The sequence below is a fragment of the Trachurus japonicus genome, chromosome 4, assembly GCF_045865225.1.
Source record: "Trachurus japonicus isolate A0001 chromosome 4, Traja_1.0".
Taxonomy (NCBI): domain Eukaryota; kingdom Metazoa; phylum Chordata; class Actinopteri; order Carangiformes; family Carangidae; genus Trachurus; species Trachurus japonicus.
This window is the reverse complement of record NC_140910.1, coordinates 23,919,346-23,946,034: the sequence shown is the minus strand read 5'-3', so window position 1 is coordinate 23,946,034 and position 26,689 is coordinate 23,919,346. Positions and strand designations below refer to the sequence as shown.

Here is a 26,689-nt window from a genome sequence, read left to right as displayed (position 1 = left end):
AATTCATTTTGCTTGGTTGTAGCACTGATCTGTGTCGTTTGGTTTTACGGAAACTCATCAAAATAGTGGTTATATCAGACTCATTTGGGATTACAGACATAAAGATTATTACCTGAGCGAAAGGCGTTACGATCAGGTCATCACCATGTCTGAAAACACACAAGAAGGGGACAAATATCAGGTTGTGCTGCTGCATGAATCTTAAATGCTGAGTGCTTTTTGCCAGGATGGTAAACAGGAAAAATGTTAGGTAACAACAATAAGCAAAGAGGGCTTTGACCTGGCCGCTCTCATTACTATAATTAACTGAGGGAGAGGAGTATGGGAGGATGGTCTTAGGTCAAAAACAGGAGTCTCCTGTTCCAGTGGGATGTAACCTTATAAGGCACTTAGCTCCAAGGGTAAATCTATTTTTGTAAACTGTGACAGGACAAAATGCTGAATTACTCTGCTGTGGGTTTCAAATCATTATTATGTTATGCAAGATCTGGAGTCTTATAGTCTTATGGTCACAGAGGGACTCCTTTTAGCCAACCCCCAGTATAGAGCGGTTACCACCAGATCCTCCACTAGGGGGCAGAACAGTAATGCAGGAACAGAGCCTCTATGGCAGATTGCTGCACATCGTGTGATGCACTTTGTTGGTAAATAAAACCGTTACAAGTATTTGTCAAACAGCCACCAATAAGAGTAAGAAGCTAGTATGCTGATGGAGGTATTACTTTGAATTATAGCTTTCTTCAACTTGAACTTTAATTTAATTTAATTTTAATTATAGCAGTGTCTAGTTCATTGTACCTGTTTTCATCTTTTTCATTTCAAACTTCTTTATTTATTACACATTAATGTAGTAATTACACCTGAGGGAAAAGTGATATCATTGAAATACACTTGCATTTCTTTAAACTCCCACGAAAACTACAAATAAACTTCCTATCAAAGTGGATGGAGACCGTATGAGGAGGTGCGCCAAAAGTGCACAGCAAGACACATTAGGGTTTTCGGAAAGGTGGTGTTCTCTGAAAATAGAGGAGTGACGCCTCAAGCTCGTTCCAACACGAGGAGTCACAGAAGAGAGCGGCCTGGACTCAGATTGGCCTGGATGCAGGGAAAGCAATGCCAGCCGACATTCCTTTGAGGAACACAGTGGTCTAGAAGAAGCATGAGGCTGGATGTTAGAGAGTCAATCGATGGGTGCAGACTCGGGCTAACATATATGTATAATTGACATTTCCACTCCCAACATACTGCAGCAATAACCAGGAGAAGGAGGCATCTTAACCTACTGTGAGCAGAATATCTTTCTGTTTAGAAATAACTCCTATTACTCTCTCTCTGGTATTAGGGTAGGTGGGCCAAATGTGCAGCAGGTGAATAAGAAACTACTTGTAGGTGAGTTGACAATATGTAAATTTACATTTACATGCATGAAAACAGGAATTTGCATTAAAAATGTGGTAAAAGATAATAGATAATAATTGGCCTCCTGCCAGCGCATGTGCAGTCATTCTGTACCCGTCAACCGCTGCATGTACATACTTGTGATCAAGTGTGCTTGCTACGCTGTTCTCATCCGTCTCTACTTACAGTTCAGAGGCGATGGAGGAGTTTCGTGACATGGACTTGGGTGACAGGTCATAGTCACTGTCGGAGCGGTAGAGGAAGGACTCTCTGCGCTGGTTATGACCGGGAAAGTTAGTGTGGAGGACCAGACCAGAGCCTGGGGAGGCCTGAGGGTCCAGAGGGCTGCAGCTGGCGGATGGGCCATTCTCCACATCAAAACTGAAAAACACAAAAACATATGTTGTCTTAGATTTCTGTCACTACAGCTACGTTACAGAAACATTGAGAAACAGACCAGAGAGGAAAGAAAGACAGTGGACGGCAAACAACTGCAGGTTTTCTGCCTTGCAGATGAATCTCCATTACTACTTTTATCTTTCTCGTAATTTCAGCAGGAATTTTTGCCAGTAAACTCCCCGCCTCTGATCTTTAAAAAAATATAAACAAAATGATATTTGACTCATTATTGTGAAATGTTGTCAATGTTGTGTCAGTATCAAAATCCCCTTCAGAGATAAGCAGCAGCCACATGTAGCTGCACCTAATTATGGCATGACTATGTACAGCTCATTTACCTAATACCAGTTTTAAAAAATACACAAAATAAAAACGGTAAAACGAACAAACTAGAGACAAAACGGGATCCTAATAAGACAAGGTCTTGAGGTATGGCTCAAAGTTAATCAGCAATATACAAGTCCTAGACCTTCCAGCATTCTGCTCTTATTTTGGGCAACATACAGTAGCGACTAAAGGAAGTTTTACTGTGTTTATTTTTAACTTTGGAAACAGCTGACGATCCAAAACCAGCCAACCCGATACTGGTTCTCTATTATACTGGTACCATACAGGTATTTTGGACTCTGTGTTCTGTGCAATGATTTACAGACCAGTCGTACTGTAGGCAGTGGTAAATATTCACAGTAGCTGCACGCACACACACTCTCCCCCGCAAACATACAGGAATTGAGTTGACATGACCCGGCGTGAAAGGACAGAGTGACATGGTAAAGTGTACAGTCTAAAATCAGTCTGGAGATCAGTGAGACAGAGGGAGGATCTCATTAAATCATCATAAAGGAGGAGAATGAGGAGGGAGATCATCGTGACGATGGTTTCCATTTTTCTGGTCCTGGTGAATCATCCCAGATGCCAATTTCTGAACAAGCGGGGTGTGTGTGTGTATGTGTGTGTGTGTGTGTGACTTTTATTTATTTTTTGTCCATTTTCCACTGAAGTTTGGTTTCTTTCATCGCTTTGTTCCGCCATCATTCAGCTGAACTGTATAGTAAACACACACCAGCAGACGGAGCGCTGGTTACACTACAAACTTCAGCAAGAAACAAACACATAATATTAACTGAAAAACTCCAAAAGCTGCACGATCAGCTATTAATATCTCGTGTCACTGTTCCCTCTTCCGTTTATCGTAATGAAACCTAAAATGGAAAAAACACATCAGTTCATCTACACAATAGGAAGTACAGACCCACAATGTGGACAAGTTCTCTTGAACTGGCTGCAGCTGCAAAACTATTCTCACATTATGACCATGATGATGAATTAGGTTTTTACTTTGATTAAGAATTCAAGTCGATTTATGTTCATACTGCATTTCACTGCATTAAAAGTCCACATCTGCACATTAATTATAGTGACTCAACGATTTGTGACATTGATGACTGAATTGGGACTTAAGTTTGCATGTTTTTTTCCTTTTATGGCAAGTGAAATGGGAATCTAAATTATTTTTTATAATAGATATAAACATCTTTACAGAAGGTAAACTAAATAGCCTCAAAAGTGGACAAACCACAGTAATGAAATACAAAGGAAACATGTAAACAGTACAACAGTTTTAAGAGGATTTTTAACTATTGCTCTGAATCTCAAAAACTCTGCCCAGAGGACAGAGAGCAAAGACATACCATCTATGTCTAAAGTTAAACTTTTATCAGTTAGTTCTGGAGAGAGGCTAAAATTGATGATGTTTGGTCCGAGTCTTGAGTCTGTTAAAGTCTATCTGCAGAGTCCTGGACCAGTGAAGACTGGGAAGCTGTAAAATGACATTCCAGCTAAGACACGACTTAAATTCAAACCTACTTGTTTATATAAGTATCTCCACTGAAAGCCAACCTTGTCTGAGACCTTTATTTGGTGTGACACATTGAAATAAGCCATGATTATGCTAAACTACGATGTGGAATCTATGGACAACAGTGTAAAAGGGGGGTGGGGTGGGGAGGGGGAGGCTGAATAAATGAGTCAATACAATACACAGTTAAAAAAAAAAGGAGAAAATTTAATACACCAATTTGAGCACATATACCTACTCAGTGAGATGACAGAAATTACAAGGATCTGTAGCTGCTTTTGCTGCCTGATGAAGAAGATTCTTTTGAGAATTATGACGTGGTACTAAAATTCACTTTAAACATCTTCTCTGCTTAATTTCCTCTCCATGTGTTCCATTTCTAAACATGCCACAGAGACACACGGAAGTAATAATTAATAAATAAATAAAAGGAAAGACAGTGTGTGTACGCTTCATATATACATGCACATGCATGCCTGCACTATGAACCATGCATTGAATGCTTGAGTACTTCTGCCCTCAGGTCGATCTAGTGCTTTGTGTGTTCTGATCACGTGTAGGAGCGACTAATTCTGGAGCCAGTGCAGGCGAGTCGAGTCAACCACAACGCACAACTGTCTCGCAACTGTCAGCTCGTCCTCTTAAATGACGTTCGTAGAAAATAGCTCACATTTTCACAGGGTCAGAGAAAGAAGCAGCTATCCAATAAACACAACAATGACCCAGTCAGTCTGTGTTTTTTGCCATGGCTGCCAAAAAACAAACAAAAAAAACAATCAGATGCAGTGGGAATAGACCCGTGAGATGGAGGAGAGAAATTGTGTAATATCATACTGTGTTTACAAGTGAGGTTCAAACTCACAGTCATACGCACATGGTGTGATTTTAGCTACATGGCTGATCCGTCATGTGCTCAACTGCTGCTAAATCAACGCCTCAGCTCCTCCCTGACCATGAGCTGAGTCACATCCTCAAGAGAGCGTCTTCACAGTCATGCGAGTCACGTAAGAAGGTAACAGCTGTGGTTCAGGTGTTATGATGACGCAGCTTGGTGCCGTTACCAGAAGCTGAGCGAGAGAGGAGGAAAAAAACAGCTACATCACAGCCCTCCACCCTCAGCACAGCTAATGTGTTACGCAAGATCTGCACACACGTTAATGTTGAAGCTGAGAAACCAGACTACATATTATCTTCACACATGCACAATGACAGCATTTTTGAGTTTGAATTATATTTGTGATCAGTTACTTTAGCTAATTTTATTTCAATGAAGTGATACAGTAACTAAAGATGCATGTATAGGTGTATTCTTTCACATACAGTACAAACAGACCTGCACGGCTATAGATTCACAGATACAAGGGCTTAGACCACTGATCATAATGACAATTGATAAATCTGTTGATTTTTTTTTTCAAACTAGTTAAATGTTAAAAAATAAATAACTTTTAAAGGGATAGTTCAACATTTTGGCAAATTGGCCCATTGCCATAATCCCTTTAGTCATAGCAGAAGGTACGTTACCTTTAATTGTCGGTGCAAGCTATTTTTAGAACGGCGGAGCAGAGCCGCAAGCTGCTCAGAGCTACGCTATGGAGACTGGGATTTCTTGGTTTCCCTCATCAAACTCATCAAATACACAATCCAACAACTCCAAAACGCTTTCGTGGACAAGTTATGACCTGCACATTCACCACGCTATGAGATAATAACAGAACGTTACGAGACAGAGTTGTTTTAGAGGCAAATGCAGAGACTGCTTGCTGAAAAACTGCCCCCAACGGGCACGCGCATCACCAGTTTTGCATGAATTTACCTCTAAAACAACTCTGTCTCATAACGTTCCGTTATTTTTTCATAGCGTGATGAATATGCAGGTCACAACTTGTCCACCAGAGCGTTGTGGAGTTGTTGGATTGTGTATTTGAGCCTCCGTAGCGTAGCTCTGAGCAGCTCGCGGCTCTGCTCCGCCGTCCTAAAAATAGCTTGCACCAACAATTAAAGGTAACGAACCTACTGCTAAAACTATAGGGATTATGGCAATGGGCCAATTTGCCAAAAACGTTGAACTATCCCTTTAAGATGCCTTAAGGTAACCACCTTTAAATAACTAAAATAAGTTTAGGTTACTGTATATGATGCAGAATTAAAAAGGAAAGCAAAAGCTGGTTCAGGCTAAAGATTGGAAAGCATGCCGCTTATGATAAATGATTCTACCAGTTACTAAAAGAGAAACTGATGGATAAACCAGAAACAGCAAGAAGTTTACTATGGAAGTGGTTTTCAAAGTGTGTGCCCTCAACTACGGGCCTGAGGCACCACAAGAGTGATTTCCCTTATTTTTTTGTCATAAGCAACGTCTCATCAAAGAAGTTGCACTGACAACAAAAGTGGAGCATAAACATCAAAACTCTGCAGAGCGCAGTTAAATAAATATGTCTACGCTCCAGTGAATGCAGAGAAGCCATGGGAAAAAACGGTTTGAAAACACTTAAACAGTACAAGGAAATTCTTCTCACAAATTATTCCTCATCAAAAAAACAAAGTCTGCATGTGATTCAAATTGTTATAACACTCTAAGAGCAAGCAAGAGCTCCACTGACTGATCCATCAGTAAATCCTGACAGGAAAGTCTCTAAACTCAAGCAAGAACATGTAAAGATTTTACCAAAGAAATAAGGTTTGAACAGAGAACAGCCCAAAGGCTCTTTTGTGACTGTCTGGGGGATCGATGGATGCCAACGTTTAGTCCCCCGATAGTCTGAAATAACTGTGTAACCACGTCTAACTACTTGACCTTAGCAGTTAATTCTCAACCTTTAAGAGAAACGTACTGTGTGTAACAGAATAATCTCAGCTCCAGAGTCCAAGTACTGACTTGGTTACACTGTCAAATGCGTCTCTCACTCTCTCTACAGCTCCACTGGCTGAATGAACACTTGTGAGCTGTGGTTGTAAGTTGTGAAAACACTCAGAGCTTCATTCATCATTTTGCTATAATGTGTTCAACTTTGGACAAAAACACACACACACACACAAAACAGGCTTATCTAACTGCTTTGTAATTGTTTTCTCCTGTAATTACTGAAAGGCAAGAAAAAAAACAAGCACATCTATTTTACGGCTGTGTTTTGACACTGGTCTGCTTAACAGGACAAAGAAGGGATATCCAAGAATTTACCCTTCAAATAACAACACAGAGACAGACCTTGGGAACAAAGACCCCCCCAGTATGAAACGGGGTGTCCTGGTGGTTTAGTGGATTAGTGCCTTTGTCTGGGAAACCATTCTCACTCATGTCATTTTCTCATGCTTTCTCTTTGCTCCGGCATCCCTCTCTCTTTCTCTACACATTAACACATACAGATGTAAAAAAATAAATAAAATGCAAACCTCCAATTCCTTTTTATGTAAAGCAGACACAGAGCTTTGTCCTCAGAGACAGGATGAGACTCTGTGTCTATAAACTACTGAGGGATCAAAACAAACATGGGCCAAAAACTGTATTGCAATCATGAGCCTCCGTGGTAGAGGGGGAATAATCAGTCAAACTAGCTTGACTTGAGGGAATCTGACAAAGTGTAAATGAGGGTTGAAAAGGATCAAAGCGTCACCAGGTTGTATGACGCACATTTGTGTTTATCAATGTTACGTCATGGCAGTAAGTCATCTTTGAAACCCGAGGGGACACCGATTCCTTAGAAATTGGCAACGGCCAAGTTAGCCCAGCCAACTGCGATCATAATTACACAGCCACGTTCGTTAGTGTTATGTTTCGCCACAGCAATCAGGAAGTGCACGCTCTGACCTCAGAATCATCGCCAGGGTGACACGACATTCCTTTCCCATGATCCAGCTGCGACTGTCTGGCTGATGAGCAGACCGGCTGATTGATGGATACGCAGGAAGGACGACGAACTGACTGACAGAGTGAAGAGAAGCCCTCTCCCTGTTGACGTGGTTATTGTATTGGTGTCTGCTACAGCGGTGGCTTAGTCTGTTTGTGTTGGGTTTTTTAATGTGATTTTGTTATTTGTTTAACTGATTATCATATATTATTGTTACAGTAAATGTCAGAATGACAGAGAAAGAAAACACAAAGTAGGCTAACCATTGTGACCACCGGTACTGATAAATCATTTTTACTAATGACCCTCAGGATCAGTCATGAACTGTTGATGAGAACAGTGAATAATTGTCTCATTTAATGAGAACAACCGGCTGTGAAAATGAAAAACAGCGTCTGCTGCCATCTTTTTTCTGTTTTTTTTGTAATCATAACAAAATTTGTTATCTAACATTACATCAGACTGGAGGGGCCGATCTTATCACAGCCTTTTAAATCATCTATAAAGCATTAGCAAATAACTTGATGGTAATAATTTGGTGTTAACTGGTACACAGAGAAACTAATCCTGGGCGTGAGAAAACAGAGATGTTCTCAGTTTATGTTTTTTAGGACAGGAATATCAAGAAAAGCTCCCTCTTCCTGATCATACTAGATAGAGATACATGTAGAAAAATACTACTACCGTACTAACTACTACTACTAAAAATAAATAAATATAAGGCCTGATTTGTCTACTCTGTAGTGAATGATGAGGTCAGGTTTGAAGATTATAAATAACTAATGTTGCAGTTTTCAAGTTGCTAAAAAGTTAAAGAAATTGGTTTAAAAAATATTCTGTACTTTGTGCTACCTGTGGAGTTTAATGAGTGATATTTTAGGTGCTATCAGATGTAATGCAGGGCAGTATGTGATTTGTATATCATTGTTGGATGATGTTGAGCTAAATACTGACTATCAGGGACATAAACTGCACTTTAGATTTGTAGTTATGTCTAAACCGAAAGTAGGCTACTATGCATGCAGCAAAATTCTGTGTAAATGGTGAGTCTTCAATAGAAATTCAGTGGAAACCAGGCGCAGACGATGTGTTAAAACAGTCAAGAATAACAAAAACAGTAGACAACGCCATAAATGAAGATGGTGAAGACGGATGGAAAACTGTACGACAAATGTTTAATGCCTTTTTCCTCGGAAATGACTCCACTTCCCAGCTCTGAGACAATGGTGTTGTTGACAGACACCACTTGCCTACTCATTTACCGGTACAGTGGCACAAGTGCGGGACAGTATCCTGTCAGATGATTTGAGCGTACAGGGAGAAGACGCTCATACACAATGAGGGAAGGGACTGGTGCATAAGTCCCATTTTAAGCCTCAATTGAGAGTCAGGTCCTTGAGGGTGAGTCCAGGTCAGGTCATCACAAGTTAACTGTTTTTCCTCTCTGTCAATTGCTGTGAAAAGCTTTAATATTGTTTTTACACACCTGAGACCAAGCATCTGCAAAGCATATCCCTACTATAAGCTATTCAAATGTTTCCTACCTTGTTTGTTATCTTATCAATATTCTATGAAACCTATTTGATTTTCACAAGAAAAACATGAGACTTGAGTCTTTACGAACTTGTAAGTTTCGCTATTGCTGCATAGCCAGTGTTGGCTCTAACAGCTGCTCACTTACAGTACCAGTCTTCAGAAATGGTTGCATATGTACAAGACAAGATATAATATTATAATACCACACCTGACCAGTGCTACTTCTTTAGGGAAGACTGGACACCACAGTGACTATCGGTATCGGAAAGTGATGAAAACGGGCTGGACGTAGCTTACAGTACATAGAAGAAATGATAGAAACAGAAGCTGGTTGCTTGTTTTTCACCACTGGCTGCAGCTCTTGACAAGCAGCGGAATAAAGTCTGATGCCGAACTCACATTGTTTGCCCAAGACTGGCAAGTCAGAAACTGCTCATGGTTAACATTAGCTGTGTAGCAAAAGCAAAACTAACAAAGATCTCCTTTAAAGGAAGAAAAGTGAGGAATGTCAAAAGAGTGTATTTACATGGAAAAAGCATCATACAATTAGTGTGGGTGTATTTTGATCAACCAATCGGTTCATTCATCATCCATCCATTCATTCATGCTTACTGGAATTTCTTCCTCTTACTATCACTGCTAAATCATCCTACTGTACACTTTAAATGCCGGTTACCTGGCTCCGTACAAAGCTGGAACACAAATAGGTCTGTTAAGAAGAAACAGACGCTTGTGCTTTCTGAATGAGAGAGCAGCCGAGTGTCGCAGACAGGGAGAGAAAGCATTCTTATACTTTGAATTAATCTCTTCCTTCCTGTGTGTTATGGTGAGGCGGAATCCGGTGACCATTTGTCTGTCAGCTTGTGCAAACAGAGGTGCCATGGTAACACCTCCTGTTTGTCCTAGTGTTCGCCAAGGTTTTTAAACATTATATCTTTGACGCACACTTGGATTGGATTTTGTCCCTTTACTAAATGTGCAACTCTACTAATGTTCACAATATTGTGGCATGAACATTGATAAATAAAGAACATCTGTTCCACAGTTTTGTGAGTGTATTGTTCTTGATTAAAATGTATTACACACAACATGTTGCTGTCCAACAATCCTTACAAATGTCTGAAGAAGAAACCACAGATGCCTTGGCCAGACAGTGGATCTTAAAAAGAAGCCTCTGTCAAAACCATCCAGCTCGGTGAGATGTGCCAGAACTCTGAAATGCCCCACAAGGATGGATGAACTGATTGTGCGATCCCATCAGACTGGACATAAATAGAAGTCGATTTGATTTTCCAAAGACTGCAATAAGAAAAAATTCCCTACATGAATCTGCAGCTGAAACGTCTTAAAATAGTTTTGATTACCCAGCTAACGTAAACACACACATTCTGAAGTTTACATGCAGATATTCGAACTTGTAAAAACGAGAGATCGAAAATACTGAAAGTCAATCATGTCATCGTCGTAAACCAGTCTAGTCTGCAGCACATCTGTTTGTCTTTGTGACTAACTTGTTTAAAAAGGTGCACAACTCCTGCTTTAGGCTACTTCAGATGAAGCATGCAATGATGTCAACAGTAAAACTCAAGTTGCCACACCATCCAAATACATCACTCTGGAAACGGACTGCGTCAGTATGAAATTATCAATGCCAGAAATTCACTTTTATTTATTTATTTCTTCACCAAAGCAACGATTTGCTACCCTCAGCGATCAGCTACAGTACAGCGCAGCTTTTGATCAATAGCCTCAGCTTTGGATTTCACTCATTGATAGCAACACTAGACAGACATGCTGCATCACACACGATCAGATATTGTTCTGCTCTTATCGCTATAGATCAGTTACTGGGTTTTACACCCACTTCATTCACATGGTGGTGGGGTATGTGTATGTATGAGTTATACTCTATCCACGTTACTACTGCATTTACTTTGATCCATTCACTCAGAGGGGGAGGATTTGCAGTGAATGTCACTTGAACTGACAAAACTAGAGATGGCTGGGTCTTTCTTCAACATATCGTTGTCTTTTAAGGTCAACAATCTCTACCGGCATCAGAGAAAACACAGGAAGCGCGAGCCGACCACAGCTGATCACAGGTCTTGCTGTTCCCATGTGGTATTTCTGCAGCCCTGATGTGTGCTTGCAGCTTTAAGATGGAAGCTGTGCCCCAAAGCTACACCATGACTCCTCTAGGATCACCGCCAAATATATATTAAATTATTCTGCTTGTTATAATAACTACGATAACCGACAAGACAGTTCAATTATGCAGTTAAAACTTCCTAAAATAGCATCAACCTCAGTTTAAAATCCAGAATGTGTGCAGATAGTGTGTATGAATGTAAGACCGATTACTGAACTGAAACTGAAAAGTCAGTTCCCAGTGTATGTGCATCACAGTTCCAAGTTATATAGAGGAGGAAACACTAACTCATACTCTTAGTTAAACAGAAACAGTGTAACACTGTCTAATGTTAAACTCTGCACATGCACAAGTGAAGCTCCAACGTCCAAGTGAAACAGTAACAAGCAAAACACATTTTCAAGTGGAACACACAAGTACATACAAGTTGAAAAATGAAAATGTTGCTTGAAATACTCCAAAATTAATATATTTATTGTTACAATCATTGCATCCATAAGCTACTGTTGATCAAAAACAGTTCAGACAAGTTATAATAAGACAAAAACATCCTGAGAATAAAATACGTACGTCCTGTGACCCTATGCATGTTTCCAAAATTAAAAGAAATCTCCCACTGGATGTAGCACATATTAATAGTAATTAGGCCACTAACACAATCAGGTCTAGTGCCAAGTCATTATGCATGCACATTTAGAGACAAAGTCATCTAACAGATGCTCTCATTGCCATGTACAGTCTAAATACACAGCCCTCACATGTCACATGAGGAAACACAAAGCAGAACTGGCCAAAGGTGTGATGACGATGGTTATTATTAACTCATTGAGTGCCGCGCTCCTTTCCAAAGTTTTAGTCAAGTGTACCGGCAAATTAGACCATATTTGACTTTTTATTTTAGAGCCATAGTGTATTCTATATTATTGCCACCAACACATACTGTGGCTCATTTGAAAGGTTTAACTTTATCCTTCAAATGGCCACAAACCGTTTGTTTCTACGTGCCTCCGTTCCTGAGAAAAGTCAAGCTAAACATGGCTGGGTTTCACCAAAATCCCTCCTTTTTTTCTAGAAAAGGAGATAGAGCGTCTTTTATGAAAGGTGCGCTGTTTGTGCCTGTCGCTCTTCTCACACTCGCATTTCTGGATCAAAGGGCTCGTATAAGATAAATATACACAACAATTGTTGTTCTATTCACAAAACCACCATCGGGGGCGGGGGGGGGCGCCACTAAACAACAATAACACAGACGCACCGTGCCGTGTCACAGCCTCTCGCCGCGGAACGTGAGGCTCTGCCGGCCACAGCGGCTCGCGAACACCGGTCCCGCCGGTGGTCGTGGTCCTTCTGTGGTACGGGTCGGTGGTGCCGGTCTGCTTTGACCCAGAGACCATCAGATTTTACCGCGGGAGGACTTTGGGGAGGACACGGTGTTGCTCCAGATGAAGACCGGGCGGGACAGTGGGCTGAGAGCTTCCTGGTTCAGCTCCCAGCTGCTGCAGCCTCGCGGGTGAGAGCAGAGCAGCTGCGGCGCAGCTGCGCTGCATCTGCATGCAGAACTCCGTTTGCAGAAGCTGAGTTATGATAAAAACTTCCAGATCATGAGCTGTCATGTGACTTTGATCGTCATCTATTTCAGTTCTCCTCGTCGTAGAGTCCCCAAATTTACATATAATGTGTATTAAAGTGTCTATTTTCATAATTTAAAAAAAAAGCAAAAAACGAAAAATTTCGTTTTTGGCACTCAACGCATGGGAACGAAAAACGAGAAATTACGTGGTTGGCACTCAATGAGTTAAGGAACAGGAGCTATGGGCTATGGGTGTGTGAGTGTGTGTGTGTGTGTGTGTGTGTGTGTGTGTGTGTGTGTGTGTGTGTGTGTGTGTGGGTGAAGAGAGAGGTTGCATACGTAGAGCCGAGGCCGACAAAATGATGGGCACTTGTTAGAGCTGAAACACAGGAACTGATAATGACTTTTAACTCGGAGGAGAACGGAGAAGAAACATGAAAAAGACGGAGAAACTTAACAAGACATTGCTTTTAAAATAATTCCTGGGCTTGTAAATTGCAGTGTAGCATCTGTTTTCCATTACAGTCCCTGCTCTGTACAGTCTGGCTACTCGCAGTCACAGTCTGTGGTTTCTCCATATTGAACTGTGTGTGCAGGGACTACAACTCTATCATACAGTACACACAGCCCTCTATTCAGCAGAGAAAATTATGAATGAATGTAGTGCATATATGTCAGACACAGGAGCATTTTTTAGATTGAGAAATTAAATGCTGCTTTTAATATTTTAGATACACTTTGCTGCTGCTGCTGCTGCTGCTGCCTCTGTACTTTTACTTGAGCATTACTTTGAATGCAGGATACTTCCTTTGATATTTTGTTAAAATCCTGTATAAAGGGTTTGAGCATCTCTTCCAACACTGCAGATTCATTTTTTCTTTCATGCTTGGCACTAACATCTTAAACCATAATATCATTGCCATCATCTTCTGTACCCACCAGTATCCTTGTTATAACCTTAACTGAGATAATCACCATTATCATCGTAAAACACTCTTCCAAGCAGCGGCGGCGGTTAATTTCGACATTGCTGAGTCATTCACAAATCAAAGGCCCAAACCACATAGCCATGACTGGCAGACTGACGGATCCTCACCACATTTTTGTGTATATCCATCTCCATAACAACATACTGCACTGTACATAAAGAGCACTGCAAATAAAATACTACAGAACCGCAGACTCTACAACGCGGCGCAGAGCCCCTCCCATGGGCGAGAACGCGGTTATTCTAGGTCCAGGAAATGGGTCACCGAAGTGAAATAAAACCTGGTGTCAAACCCTGACAGCTATTTAACATGAAGCAACATATAAAGTGAAGCCTCGGAGTCTGTTTTGTTCAGTTAAATTTTACATAGTGTCGGATTACAAAGGGTTGCAGCCTCAAACAAACATGGAGGACACTCTGAGGCAAGTTATTTAGGGTCATTTTGCCAACAGTGACGACTGAAAATCTCTATTTACGTCACATTGTTTTTGGTCTAGTGACCAATTACAATCATGTTAGAAGCATCACTGCTCTTCTCTCTTACTCTGAAAACCCCCCTGAAATGTTCTATTATGCTCTATATAATTCATGGTATGTGAATACAGCCAAGATTTGTTGCAAATGCTGTTTGGCTGATGTAGAAAATGAGTTTAATTTTGTTTTACATTCACCTTTTTAAGTGGAACTGCACAGGGTTTTGTCAAAGTCATATAAGTAGATATAGTAGATATTTATTTATTACATATGGATGGTACGCAAAGATTAGTTTGGCTATTTACATATAAAAAAGACAAGATCATTACCTGGAGAATGTACAATCAATTTGACATATCTTTTCTTTTATTATCTTCTTATAGGAATAATGCATAATTTTGTATCTTAATTAATAATGTATGTAATGTATACGCATTACATACATTATATACATGTATATACTCAGATACATGCATATATGTGTATTCCTTGCATGAAAATGATTCCGGTCATCTATAATGTGATATAACCAGTAGCCGAGGCTGGAAACAACAAAAAGGATCAAGCGGGCAGGACAAGATAAAAAAGATGCTGTGATCTTTGTTATTGTGCCATAGGAATCCGGGTCACTGTCCAAATATTTGGATAAGCCCATCTCTCCGGGAGATTATCTGTTCTAGCAGGACATGTGAGAAACAATCCCTGCATGGGACACACGCCTACAGTACAGTATATGGGCTAATTCATGCACACCAACATACCATAACTGGCACAAGGCAGCTGCTCGTGTGTAATTATGTTGTCGGCTATGTACAAACAAAAGCAAAAGCAAAAAAAAAATAAATAAATCGTACATTCACATGCCAGTGTGAGGAAGAGGTCAGGAAGTAATTATCCGCCGGTGCTCACGTGGCTCCCGTCTACCTGTCTAATGGCACAAACATGCAGCTCAGCACAGTGTGCCATCTGTGTACTTCTCCTTTCTTCGGTATAGTCGTGTACTTTCCACAGGAAACCCTCAGTCTCAGAGGTGGAGCCCACCCAACCAGAGGTGGATTGCCTGACGACGTCTCCACAACTCAACATCCCTAAACTTCCATGACTTCAAACTGGATTGTGAGATTTTTCTTATGAAGGATAAAAAGAAGTGGACATGACGGCGAGAAAACTACCAGTAGCAACACCAAATGTCTCAGTTAACCATGGCATGTTATATGCATTAGAAATGAGGTCTGCATCTCAAACGTGCAGCAGTCCAAGGTAACAATCTGGTGTCTCTCAAGCTGAGCCAGAATACCCACAATCCTCCTGGGGTGAATGTCGCCATGTAGGTTTTCACACTGGTCTATTTCTTCGCTGACTCAAACACTCAAGAAAAAAAAAAAAAAAGACTGATATCAACATCAGCATCAAGGCAAGCTTATTTGTACAGCCCATTTTTTTTACAAACAGTTTGTCTCAAAGGGCTTTATACAGCATCATAACAACATCCTTTGCTCTTAGACCCTCATAACAACTGAAGAAAACAACCTCCTAAGAAAACACGGGAGACACCACAGGGTGAGTGACAGAGGAGGGATCCCTCACCCAGGACGGACAGACGTACAATCGATGTTGTGTACAGACAAGGAAACAGTTCACAACAATAGAGTAACATCAGTGTTGGTCATTTCGTATTTATCTGCTGCTAATTCTCACTCTGCACCAAGGACACACAAGGTGTTGAACAAACAAATTCTCACCTCGGTGCAGACACTTCACAGGTGTAGACAGCCGTCAATAGAGCCACTGCACCCTGCACTGCAATCTACATCAGCAGCGATAAGGGATGGCTGTGTGTCGTAATGCTTATACTGTCCTGTGTAGCTACTGTATGTCTTATCACAACTGGTCAAATAGGAAAATAAACTGTCGGCGTGATAAGACACATTATACTGTACTGTATGCCAGAGACTCATTTCTTACCTCAGGCACTAAACAAATAGCTAGAGGTTGAGTTTGGTTTTCATGTGTAAACATCGCTCTGGAGGAGTTAGTTTCCCATTAATGGTTCAAATCATTGCAGAAAATCATGAATTAAGTGGAATTAAGGTGAGAAAAAACGTCATTAATTTGTAGAAAACATCAATACTTTCTCAGTACTAAAGTTAACTCCTATAGTTTCTGTCTTTGCCGATGTGGATGTTTGTTGTTCCTCCTGCTCTGCTCTTTTTAGGTAAATAAACTCAGTGTCAACAGGGTAGGTCCTGTTGGCTCTTAAATAAAGCAACTATGTGGAAGCCTGGATTTTTCTTAAATGGCTCAAGTCCAGATGAGAAATTCTTTTTATCATCTGTTCTGCATCTCTGGTCCCATCCAGTCGACTCAAATTCTCGCTCTTTTCCCACCTCAGCCGCTCTTTTGATGTCAGGCCTCCAGTGATGAGTTGTACAGTACACTGCTTTAAAGATGATAACAGGAAAACTATTTTTCTTAAAGGAAAACAGCAACTGAGTAGTATTTTTGAAGTGTTGGGTTGACCGAAATTAGAGGGGAAAAAACACGCAGTTTTGATTTGGTCTGGAAATGTTTCAACGCTTCGGGTGGAGGCGGGAAATTGTATTGTCTTGTTTTGTTGTTTTTTGGAGGGGTTGGTTTAAAAGGGCACTACAAAACATTTCACTCACAGCTTTCTTTTTAACCTTTTTGGCTTTTGCCTCCTTAAATTAAACCATTCCCACTGAAGACGCCTCATCACACGCTCCACATTGTATGTGTGAAGGGCGAAGCTCCTTTCTCAGACTTTTTCAGTTTAATAGATTTTACAGTCTGCAGTACTTAACAAGAAAAAAAGGCAAAGATTAATAAAAATGCTGTCTTTTTACTTTCCTAGCTTATTATTAATTATCTTGCATCTCTTCTGCCTTTTTGATTGGTTTTAGGTAAACATGTTGTCCTCTGTGAGCCATTCCCTTTCATGTTTATAAAAAGGAATTACTGGAGGTTCAGAGGCACAACTAATATGGTCAAGGATAAGAAATCCTGCTCGGCAACAGGGTCAGATTTATCATAGGAAAGAGTTGCTAAAGGCTAAGACACTTGCAGACCAATGTCATGGTGATTTTTTTTTTTTTTTTTTTGACATATCCCAGAGCGGTTCTGACATATCCTTTGGGTTGTCTGCTTGTCACTGTCTCGACTAAATACACGCTGTGATCAAAATAAGTCCCGATATACAAATTCAGACTATCACTTTCTGTCTGCTTTGCATGGCAAACAACTGACCTCTCTCACGCAACGTATTCAGAATGTTTCTCTGTAAAAACACTTACACACACCCCAAAACCTTTTCATTAACAGAAGTTAGGATATTTTCACCCAGACATGTGACAGTGCACGTAACCACATTCCAGCCAGGGATTAGTATAATGATGGGAAACACATGTGAGGATTGCTTAATGTATGGGAAATAGGAAGTAAGAATACACATAAAACCAGACTCGTATGCGGCGCAGGGAGGAGTTTAGAGATTCTGAGAAAAACTACAAGGCTAGTGAGGACTGAGTTGAAGTAAGTCAAGTTGAAATAGAAGACAGCTACTTGCTATTCATTTTTGTCATTAGTCCTTTTTGTCAGGGATTACTTTTTTCATCTTTTGTAAAAAACATGGAAACATAATTGTCGACTGTTAATTTCTCTGTTATGTGATCAGTTTCCCAATAAACATATTTGAAACAACGAAATAGAAGAAAGCTGTTAAATAACAACATGAAACCAGCTAAAACAAAAAAAAGTAGACAGAATCTATTTGTGTTAAAGTGTGAAACAGAGTGACAGCTTGACATGTGTGTTTGTGTGTGTGTGGCTGCGTGTGTGTTTGTGTCCTAACCTGTGAGTGTGGCCATGGTTGGCGGCGTGGAGTTTCCTGATGACTTCCTCACTGAAGTCAAAGTGAACCCTTCCTCTGGCACAAGGTGAACGCCGGTACATGGCCCCGCGACGCACGCATGCACTCATGCACACACTACCCAGCAGCACATAACCATCACACACGCATCGCCACAAACGCACGCATCCACTGGAACACACCCATGGTAGTGTCACTGTCAAAAAGTGTAGTATTTCACACGCAAAACACACAGACCGAACACATTAACACCCTACACGTCAGCAGCATGAGTGACAGCTGCACTGTAGCATGCAACTCACACACTATGTCACACAGACTAGCACCTTGAAACGAGAGCTGACAAATGTGTGTTACAAGTCCTACAAAACAAGCTCCACGACACACACTCACTCGGCAAACATAAACAGCGATGCATCACTCATTCAGTCTTCACAGTCACACATTGACCTGACTCAAACCTCTCGTCAGGTAAAAGTTACTGGGCAGGTTATCCATCAGACATCCATCCCCTCCTCGGCACAAGTGAAAGCAGCAAAAAAACAGGTATCCAAACACCTTGATCTACAAACACACAACTCTCACATCACACGCAACAACAACACAAGCAGCGGTCCATACGTCACATCGAGGAACTCGTCAAACCCCTGTTCACACTCTGACTCTCCGCACACTCAACTCTCCCTCCCTCTCTCTCTCTCTCTCGCGCTCTCGTCCGCTCTCTGATCGCTTTGCGGACTCTTCTCTTCGTCACAGGCTTTACTTCCTCCCCGTGGTGGGTGGGTGGGTGTGTGCATGTCGGTGTGTGTGTGTATGTATTACTATGTGTGTGTTTGGAGCTCTGTTCCTCTCAGCCAGCCCGGCAGAGTAAAGAGGAGCATCCAAAGTTGTGGAGTGGAGTTGCTGGAGTGGAGTCGTAACTTATACATTCTTTACAGCCGGGTTAGCTTCATAAATCTTTCTTTCTATGGAAAATACACTGAGGCATGCGAGCTACACACACACTGTTGCTGTAAAGATAAACTGACCGTATGAGGAAGCAACTGCGCAAATGTTATTTTTCCATAAAATCACTCAATGAAAATTTTAATGATTGTTTAATTGCTTTTCGGCATCTTTAATGTTTATACAGTGTCTTAATGGCCTGGAGAATATCGGTAACTAACTGACTGATTAACTGCAGTGCACTGCATTGACTTGTACCAATTTATAATTGTAATACAGGCTGCGCTGCGCAGTTGTTTGCATGAAAACGCAATTCTATTTCACCAAAAAACAGTACATGAACATTAAATTAATTGTTAATAACAACACATTATAATGTAAAAAAAATCTCTATGGGAGAGGTTATGATGTCTGAAAAAACTGTACATAATAAACCTTTAAAAATGTCCTATGTACACATATATTAAATATTGGTGTACTGCTCATAAATGATCAAGTCAAAGCCTTCATAAAACAAAGAACAAAACAAAACAATATATTAAACAACATATTCAATCTGGATTTGCGGTTATTCTGGCAACCTGGTCTACCTTAACTGTTTGTGTGTGTCTGTGTGAGAAAGAGGTGCCATCTGGCTCCACCACAGGGGCCGACAGAGCCTCATGACACGGTACAGTACAGATACCCAGCCCTCATATCACAATAACTGTGATGGCAGCTTTGTAATAAATGGCAGCAGAAATGGCAGCAGAAACAATAAGTGAAGCTAAGTGAACTAATAAACTGGTAAATGAGTGTATATGAGATGGACAAAATGGTTGGGTCAATAAAATGCATTGATATTTAGTGAAAACAAAAAACTACTGGCAATAGGTGATAAATAATCTTGTTTGTTGCTGATGGATATTGAACTTACAACATCTACAATAAAATTAGTCATTAGTCATTATGTGAAAATGCCCAGGAGACACTTCATCAGCATTAAGACATGATAAATTCAACCAGTAGAAAAATATAGAACATAAAGAAAGACCATTATTTTATTCAGCTCCATTTTTGAAGCAGATTGTGTCAATGTTTTTTTTAGCATTAATAATAATAATAATCTTTTTTTCTCCTATATATCCCTCTTATTTCTCTCTATCACGTTTTACATTACACTTACAGTAACAGTGAGCACACCTTTGATTCATCTTTGATTGCAAAAAATAGATCATTTTACACCATTCAGGCTGTTTTCCGGTTGTTTTCTGGAAATGAACAATATTTCCTTTGATCTCTTGAACTGAACTGAGTGAGTAAACATTGGACGTAAATATGAACCTGATCGGAAGAAAAGGTGACACCAGCTCTGTGAGTAACTACGTCCTGTTTGTTCATGACTTCCTTCAGTAGTCATTGTGAACGTGAAAAGGGAAAAACTTCCTTGAAAGACAAAGGGAGGAGTTTCTTCCGACTCCTGTCGAGACAGGTCAAGTGAGGTTCCTTGTCATTTATTTGGAACCGATACAGAAAGATGACACATGACTCAAACACTTAAAAACAAACCGGGGGAGGAGCACGATGACGGAAAGGGAAAAAAAGGTGAACCACTACTACGTTCCCACACTACACTACAGCTCGTCACACCGCTTCACAACACACACAAAAAGAAGAGAAACGGGAGAAGTGGACGATGCGGTAGCCACAGGGCTGTGTGTGTCCCGTGCAACAACAGCCATGGCTTTCTTCCTTAATGACCTCCTGAGGGTCGACCATAGAAGAGGAGGATATAGAAACAGCCTCTACTTGCACTACAGTGATATTCATGTACAGTATGGTCCATTGCTGCAGATCCTGGAAACTGACTTTGAAGTAACCGTTGTTGTAAATGTGTGTGTTTGAGGAGATAAACATTGTTTGAATATTTACGTATGTATGTATGAAATGTAAAGGAGAACTTTCCTTTTCTTTAACCCTTTTTTTTTTTTTTTTAAAGGTAAATATAATGCCTCTTGTTATTTAAACTACTGTAACTGTCTTGTTACAAATTGTCTTTTGTAGTAATTTTAATTTGATTGTCCAATTCTGCCTAAAAATGAAAACCCTCTCTATTTAATCTGATTCTGTGGTCTTACATAATTTAGTGGCATCATGCAGTCAAATCCCTCTACACCTTTCAGCTCATGACTCATGAATTTGTGAAACTCAATACAAATAATCATCTTTACAAAAATCCCTACAATTATTAACACAATCAAGTGCTCATTTATAGTTTAAGTCCTCAGTTACACATGTAAATGGTGCTGATGGTGTAGGATTTGGCAGGACGAACCGGTGGAGTCTCAGAGGAGACTAAACAGCTGAATAAACAGTGAACGTCACTGTACACAGGCGAAAAAGACTGACTGTGTTTATAAGATCCGGTCCTGCAGGGTTTCATTGGCCATGCCTTAAAATGAACCAGATGTAAAAATAAACATCATGCCAAGACGTATACTGGCATTGAATAAACAAAACCTTGACGACACAACAAATACTGATGGCCTATAGCAGCAGTTATGATTATCTATTATAGTGTGTTGAGAGGAATGCATTGCTGTAAAACCTGTTGATCAAACCACAACCACCCAGTGAAACTACAGTATTCCCCGAGAGCGACCTGTTACAACTCTCACGTTACATTAAAAGATGATTCTGTGTTAAGACATACTGGTTCTATTCGTCCCCCAAAAGACAATACAGCTAATCTCAGATTTGATATTTAAAAGAGGAACTATGCAAGTCCGGTCACTTTTCCGCTGCTTTGCTAACCCTCCTCCTAACCATGTGCATTGTTTACAACAAAGCTGGTGAGAAATCAATCAATACAGCAGTGCATAACGTTATATATCATATACGATGTTACAACGTGTATATTTGTGTAGTTTAAACAAAAGATTATGGATTACGGGGCGTGTCTGTGTTGCAGTGCCACAGACACGAGAGCTGGGACACCGGGGTGCCGGCCCTGATCTTGCAAGGTTGGTTTTCAGCAGAGACACACTAAGTGACACGAACATAGAAGGCAGAGAGCCTCCATTCTCCCTGTAACAAGTTAAGCCATTTATTAAACCATCACAATTACTCCAAAACTGTTTAATTAAGGTAAAAATGTAGCATAGTTAAGCTACAAATCCTGCATAGTTTAAATCTGAAAGCCTGAAACATGCAGACCTGCTCTATGAACACCAGAGGGCACTACTATCATTCCATAGAAAAACATCAACTAGTCTCTCAGGCTCACATCCACAAGATGGCAGTGTGTACATGTGTTATTCACCAGCTGCACTCAGAGCAGCAGAGGAGCTCACATCGACAGGATGCAGTGTGTGAGACGTGGCACCAGAGCAGCAATGCCCAATGGGAAACACCTTGAGCTGGCATCACACAGGACGTGAACATTGTTCTTGTCAATGTAATTACATGTTGGATAACAGAGCCACGATGGCTCTGTGACAGAGTGATGTAGGACGGCTCTGATTCGAATAGCAAGATAAGAGGATGCTGGGAAAGTCAATAGATCTGTGCAAACTCTTAATTACACGACAGCGACCTCCTCTATGCTGAAATCTTGGGCGGGGCATTTGAACTCGCCTGTGTGGATGGATGCTGATAAAATTTGCCGCAGCTCCATGCAGTGATCATTTAAGCTCATCGTTAAACATTGTTTTGGAGGAACAATGCATGGTTGTAATTTTAGGGCATGAAATTAAAGCACTTATCACTTAACATTTTTTGATGTGTAGCTTCATCAGGGTTTCACACAGAGGCAGAGAACCATAATTAAACATCGATCAGACATCCAAGTTGACGGCTTGAGAGCAGCTTGTCAAATTGTCGCTGGCAGACCGCTCCTCTGTCTCTGTCCTCGTGATTTGAATCAATATCACGCTGCAGATAAGGGAAACCGGGAAAAAAAAGAAAAAGAAAAAAAAGGGCCTGGATGTGCTGAAAACAAAAGATTGCGAACAGAATCTCAGATGCATTTGACAGAGGCTGACAGGCACAACATCACCTCTCACATGAAATCTGTCTCCCTTACACCAACACACACTATCACGTTAAATCAGGATCAAACAACAGGCCCTTAAGAGCTATTTTGAATATAAACCCCAAAAAGAGAGAAAGAGGGGGGCGAAAGTTCAGAGGAGCAGGTGGATGGAAGGAAATGTATCAAAAATAGTCACAGACAAAAGGAAGGGAAGATATGAACGACAGGAGCAGGGGATAAAAAATAGATCTTTATGAAAAATCGAGATCATCATCCTCCGAGGGTCTGTGTTGACACAAATTCCACCAATCTACATATGATCCCCTCATTAAAACTGTTGTGTGTGCACTAAAATGGAAAATACAAGACGGTGCTGCAGATGCACAGTGGAGTCAAGTGTAAAGCCAAAGAAGATGAAAAGGAAGGAGGACAGAAAGATTAATTCAACCAGTCTGATGATCAGTGTGAGTCTGTTTCCTCTCATCCCAACGATACGTCCTCTGAACCTCGGCGAAGGTGCTGAACGACCCATGGACACCGTCGCCCGGGGCTCTCATCAGTCTGCGTGGTCTTGGGTGAGTGGCAAAATGGCTTTCAGAGCAAAAACAGCAACACCAGTGTCTAATGCATTTATACTGTTCTTAAAAAACGGCCTGGGGCGGGGGGGGAGCCGTCCTCCGCTGACAAACAGACGCTGTCGGGGAATGTTTTGGACTGAATTTCAGTCGAACCGCTTCACCTTCAAGTACTGAATGTGGACTCCCTGAACTCCCCGGCACTTAATGTGCTTTGAAGCTGACAGGCAATCCTCTGCTATCCCCGAACACAGACAAGCTCCATTGTTGTACTTTCTTCAAACATTCTTCTCCTTTAGGGCCGTGAACATTTTTGCTGTATTTTCCTCATACTCTCCTTTCATTCAGTTTAGTTTAAAGCCTTTATTGGGCACACGTTTAAAATACTTGGAAATTCAAAATCTCAATCCTGGACCACTACTTTTTTTCTTTTTCTGCAAATCAAGGTCAGTGAAGTTACCATATATCTTCACCCTTCAAAAGGTAATAACTTTTCCAAAAGATGCATATTTAAAAACACAGATAAAGTTAAAGGACCAAGGATATACAAAAATACTTCTAATCTAAACTTAACCTTACCCTAAACTTAAATAACTTATTTTATTTGCCATAAACAAGTTACTGAATGTGGTTACCTGCCCAATAAAGGGTTGAACAAAACAACTACATTTACAGTAGGCCTGTGAAATAATCACAGAGGAATAATATCACTTATCATTTAAGGGCTAAAAACATATGTTGCAGTGACAGTTGTTTTCTTTTACAGGGTTACCACTCAAAAACGCTGAGAGCCATTAGCACAACCGTGGAAACAGCAATTGACACAACGGATTATCGAATGAAGTCCATCATTTGTGAGCCGTGCATGGTGATCGTTGCTTTCCCACAGTTTGAGCATATATTTATAAGACCCTTCCGCTTAGTAAGGAGTGTCCTCCAAAGACGTGAGTGTGACTTCATGTGGAGTGACACTCAGTCAGTAGTGTAGTGGCACTGAGGACGACCCTGCTCAGGAGAACTCCCCCTGCCTCCTTGTGACTTCCACAGAGACGTTAGCACAGTGCTGAAATGACTGCGGGGATATTCTTCACTCAAAGCCTTAAATTACCCTACACACAGTTTGACTTAGGCCATGTCAGTAGTGTTTTAACCAACAAGATGTTTCCTGAACTGGGAAGAAGAAGGAGAGAGAAAGAAAGGTGCCAAGTATGAAAAGTAAGGCATAAACAACAAGCCTGTATCTGAAAGCTGCTACTTTGTATTTTCAGATAAAGCGGGAATTTTAAGATCAACTGGTGCGTGTGAGAGTGTGAGAGTGGCAACACAACTTAGCTTTCTCCATCTCTTTCTCACTCCCTCTGTGTAAATCTAATTCCCCTCGCTGAAAAACAGGGCACTGCAGTCAGTCCCCCCCCCCCCCCGTGATTAACCTAATCCCCTAGTCGCAGAGTAGCTCTCTTTTCAGTGCCAACATCATGCCGTATTTGACGTCAGCACAGCAGCGCTCACGCCGTGATAACCGGGGGCTATGCACTGAATATATGTGTGAATTTTAAGCAGCGAGGAATGTTACTCCGATACCAAACACGTTCCACAAACAGCACAACCCAAAGAGCTGGAAAAAGAGCTGCGGTACAACAGCTTGACGAGAAAAACACTGACACTTGTGGAGTTAATACTGCACAACTATTAATACTATCATCCAGTTGAAATATTGTGGCTGATGAGTGGATGCGAGTACATGTACTTTAAAAAGCAGCATCACTAAACTGGACTGGGCAGAGCATGAGACTAATAATTTTTGCTTTTGAACAGCGTAATCACTTTAAACAATGATGAAGTAATGAATAATGAGTAAGTGCTGATGGCATCGCTTTGTCATCTGGCTATGAAAATGTTTTGACTTTGTTTATGCGTCACGCGTTCTCTCGATTTGATGATCTACTGCCTGCGATGATGATGTCAGTACATGTAACAGCTGGTCCTGCTGTCAAAATAAAAGCACCAGCCACTCACACAAAGCAGTTTGCTTCACGTACTCAATGGTCAACCTGAATTATTTAAAGCTGCTACGTAAACGCTGCAAAGAAAACCCAGAGCACGCGTCACCGTCGCATTTCAATGCCACATTATGTTATGGTCTATCGTTTGTGAGTGTCAATGCCTGTTGAGTGACATAAGGTCAACGGTGACTTGTGTCTCTGTGCGTCATGGCGAGCACATTCAAGGTTCAGAACATGCCAGATGACTCGTGTTTAGGGTAAGAGGGCTTGATCCTGACATCAGAACAGGGAATCAGGTAACAAAGCTTACAAAGTTTTCTCTCTCGCCGGCTCTTTCCTTTCTTCTTGTTAAACGTAGCACCTTTTTTTATCTCGTCCATCTCCACCTGTCAGGCTACAGGATCTGTAGGAGTGTAATCCGCAAAGTGGTTCAAAACAATGATTCACTTTGGGTTCGCAGATCAAGGAGAGTGAACGAGGGAATGTTCACCAAATTATACTAAACCACCCGCCGTGAGCGCACTTAATTTGTTCCCAACACCTATAACAGCTTCTTTTTTGAGTCACAACATAAACTAAGCACGGTGCTAATGTAGATTTATGAACTAAAGTACATTTTAGTGACTTGCTGCTATAATACTCCTAATCCTGCATTAGGTTAATTAACAAAATCATGTTAATTCTGCATGATGAGCCTTTAGAAAATTAGACAAAATTAGATTGGGGTGTCGCTGAAATCCCCTCAGAGGAAAACGTTTCTCTTCTCTTCGATGAAACCCTATAATATCACATTTCACTTTGACAACCTGAAAGGAGCAGGAACCCACTTACTGCAGGGGTTAGACGAGCTCACAGTATGTCCAGACTAGCAGAGCACTCTTTAAAGAGGTGTACTGTATGTATATATCCCCATTAAACACTGTATAAACAAGTATGGGGAGAAAAGGATGTGTTTAAGCACAGATGTGCACAGACATTGGTAAAAAGGTGTCGTTGATGAGAAGAAGGAGAAAGGAGACAGAGGGAAATAAACAGGGCGATCTCT

General features: G+C 40.9%; 1 protein-coding gene across 3 annotated transcripts in view; it reads right to left on the bottom strand.

The window, feature by feature from the left end:
* Positions 1–26,689, bottom strand: part of pde4ba (phosphodiesterase 4B, cAMP-specific a) — a 175,290-nt gene that overhangs the window by 57,014 nt on the left and 91,587 nt on the right. For 2 of the 3 annotated variants that reach the window (XM_085774853.1, XM_085774854.1), the window contains 2 exons: positions 1,588–1,782; positions 113–149 (listed from right to left, as the gene is read on the bottom strand). In XM_085774853.1, the coding sequence (XP_085630979.1) occupies positions 113–149; positions 1,588–1,782 (232 nt within the window). Of the gene's footprint in view, positions 1–112; positions 150–1,587; positions 1,783–18,091; positions 18,892–26,689 lie in introns of those variants that run through there. The other variant, XM_085774855.1, reaches the window with a different exon arrangement.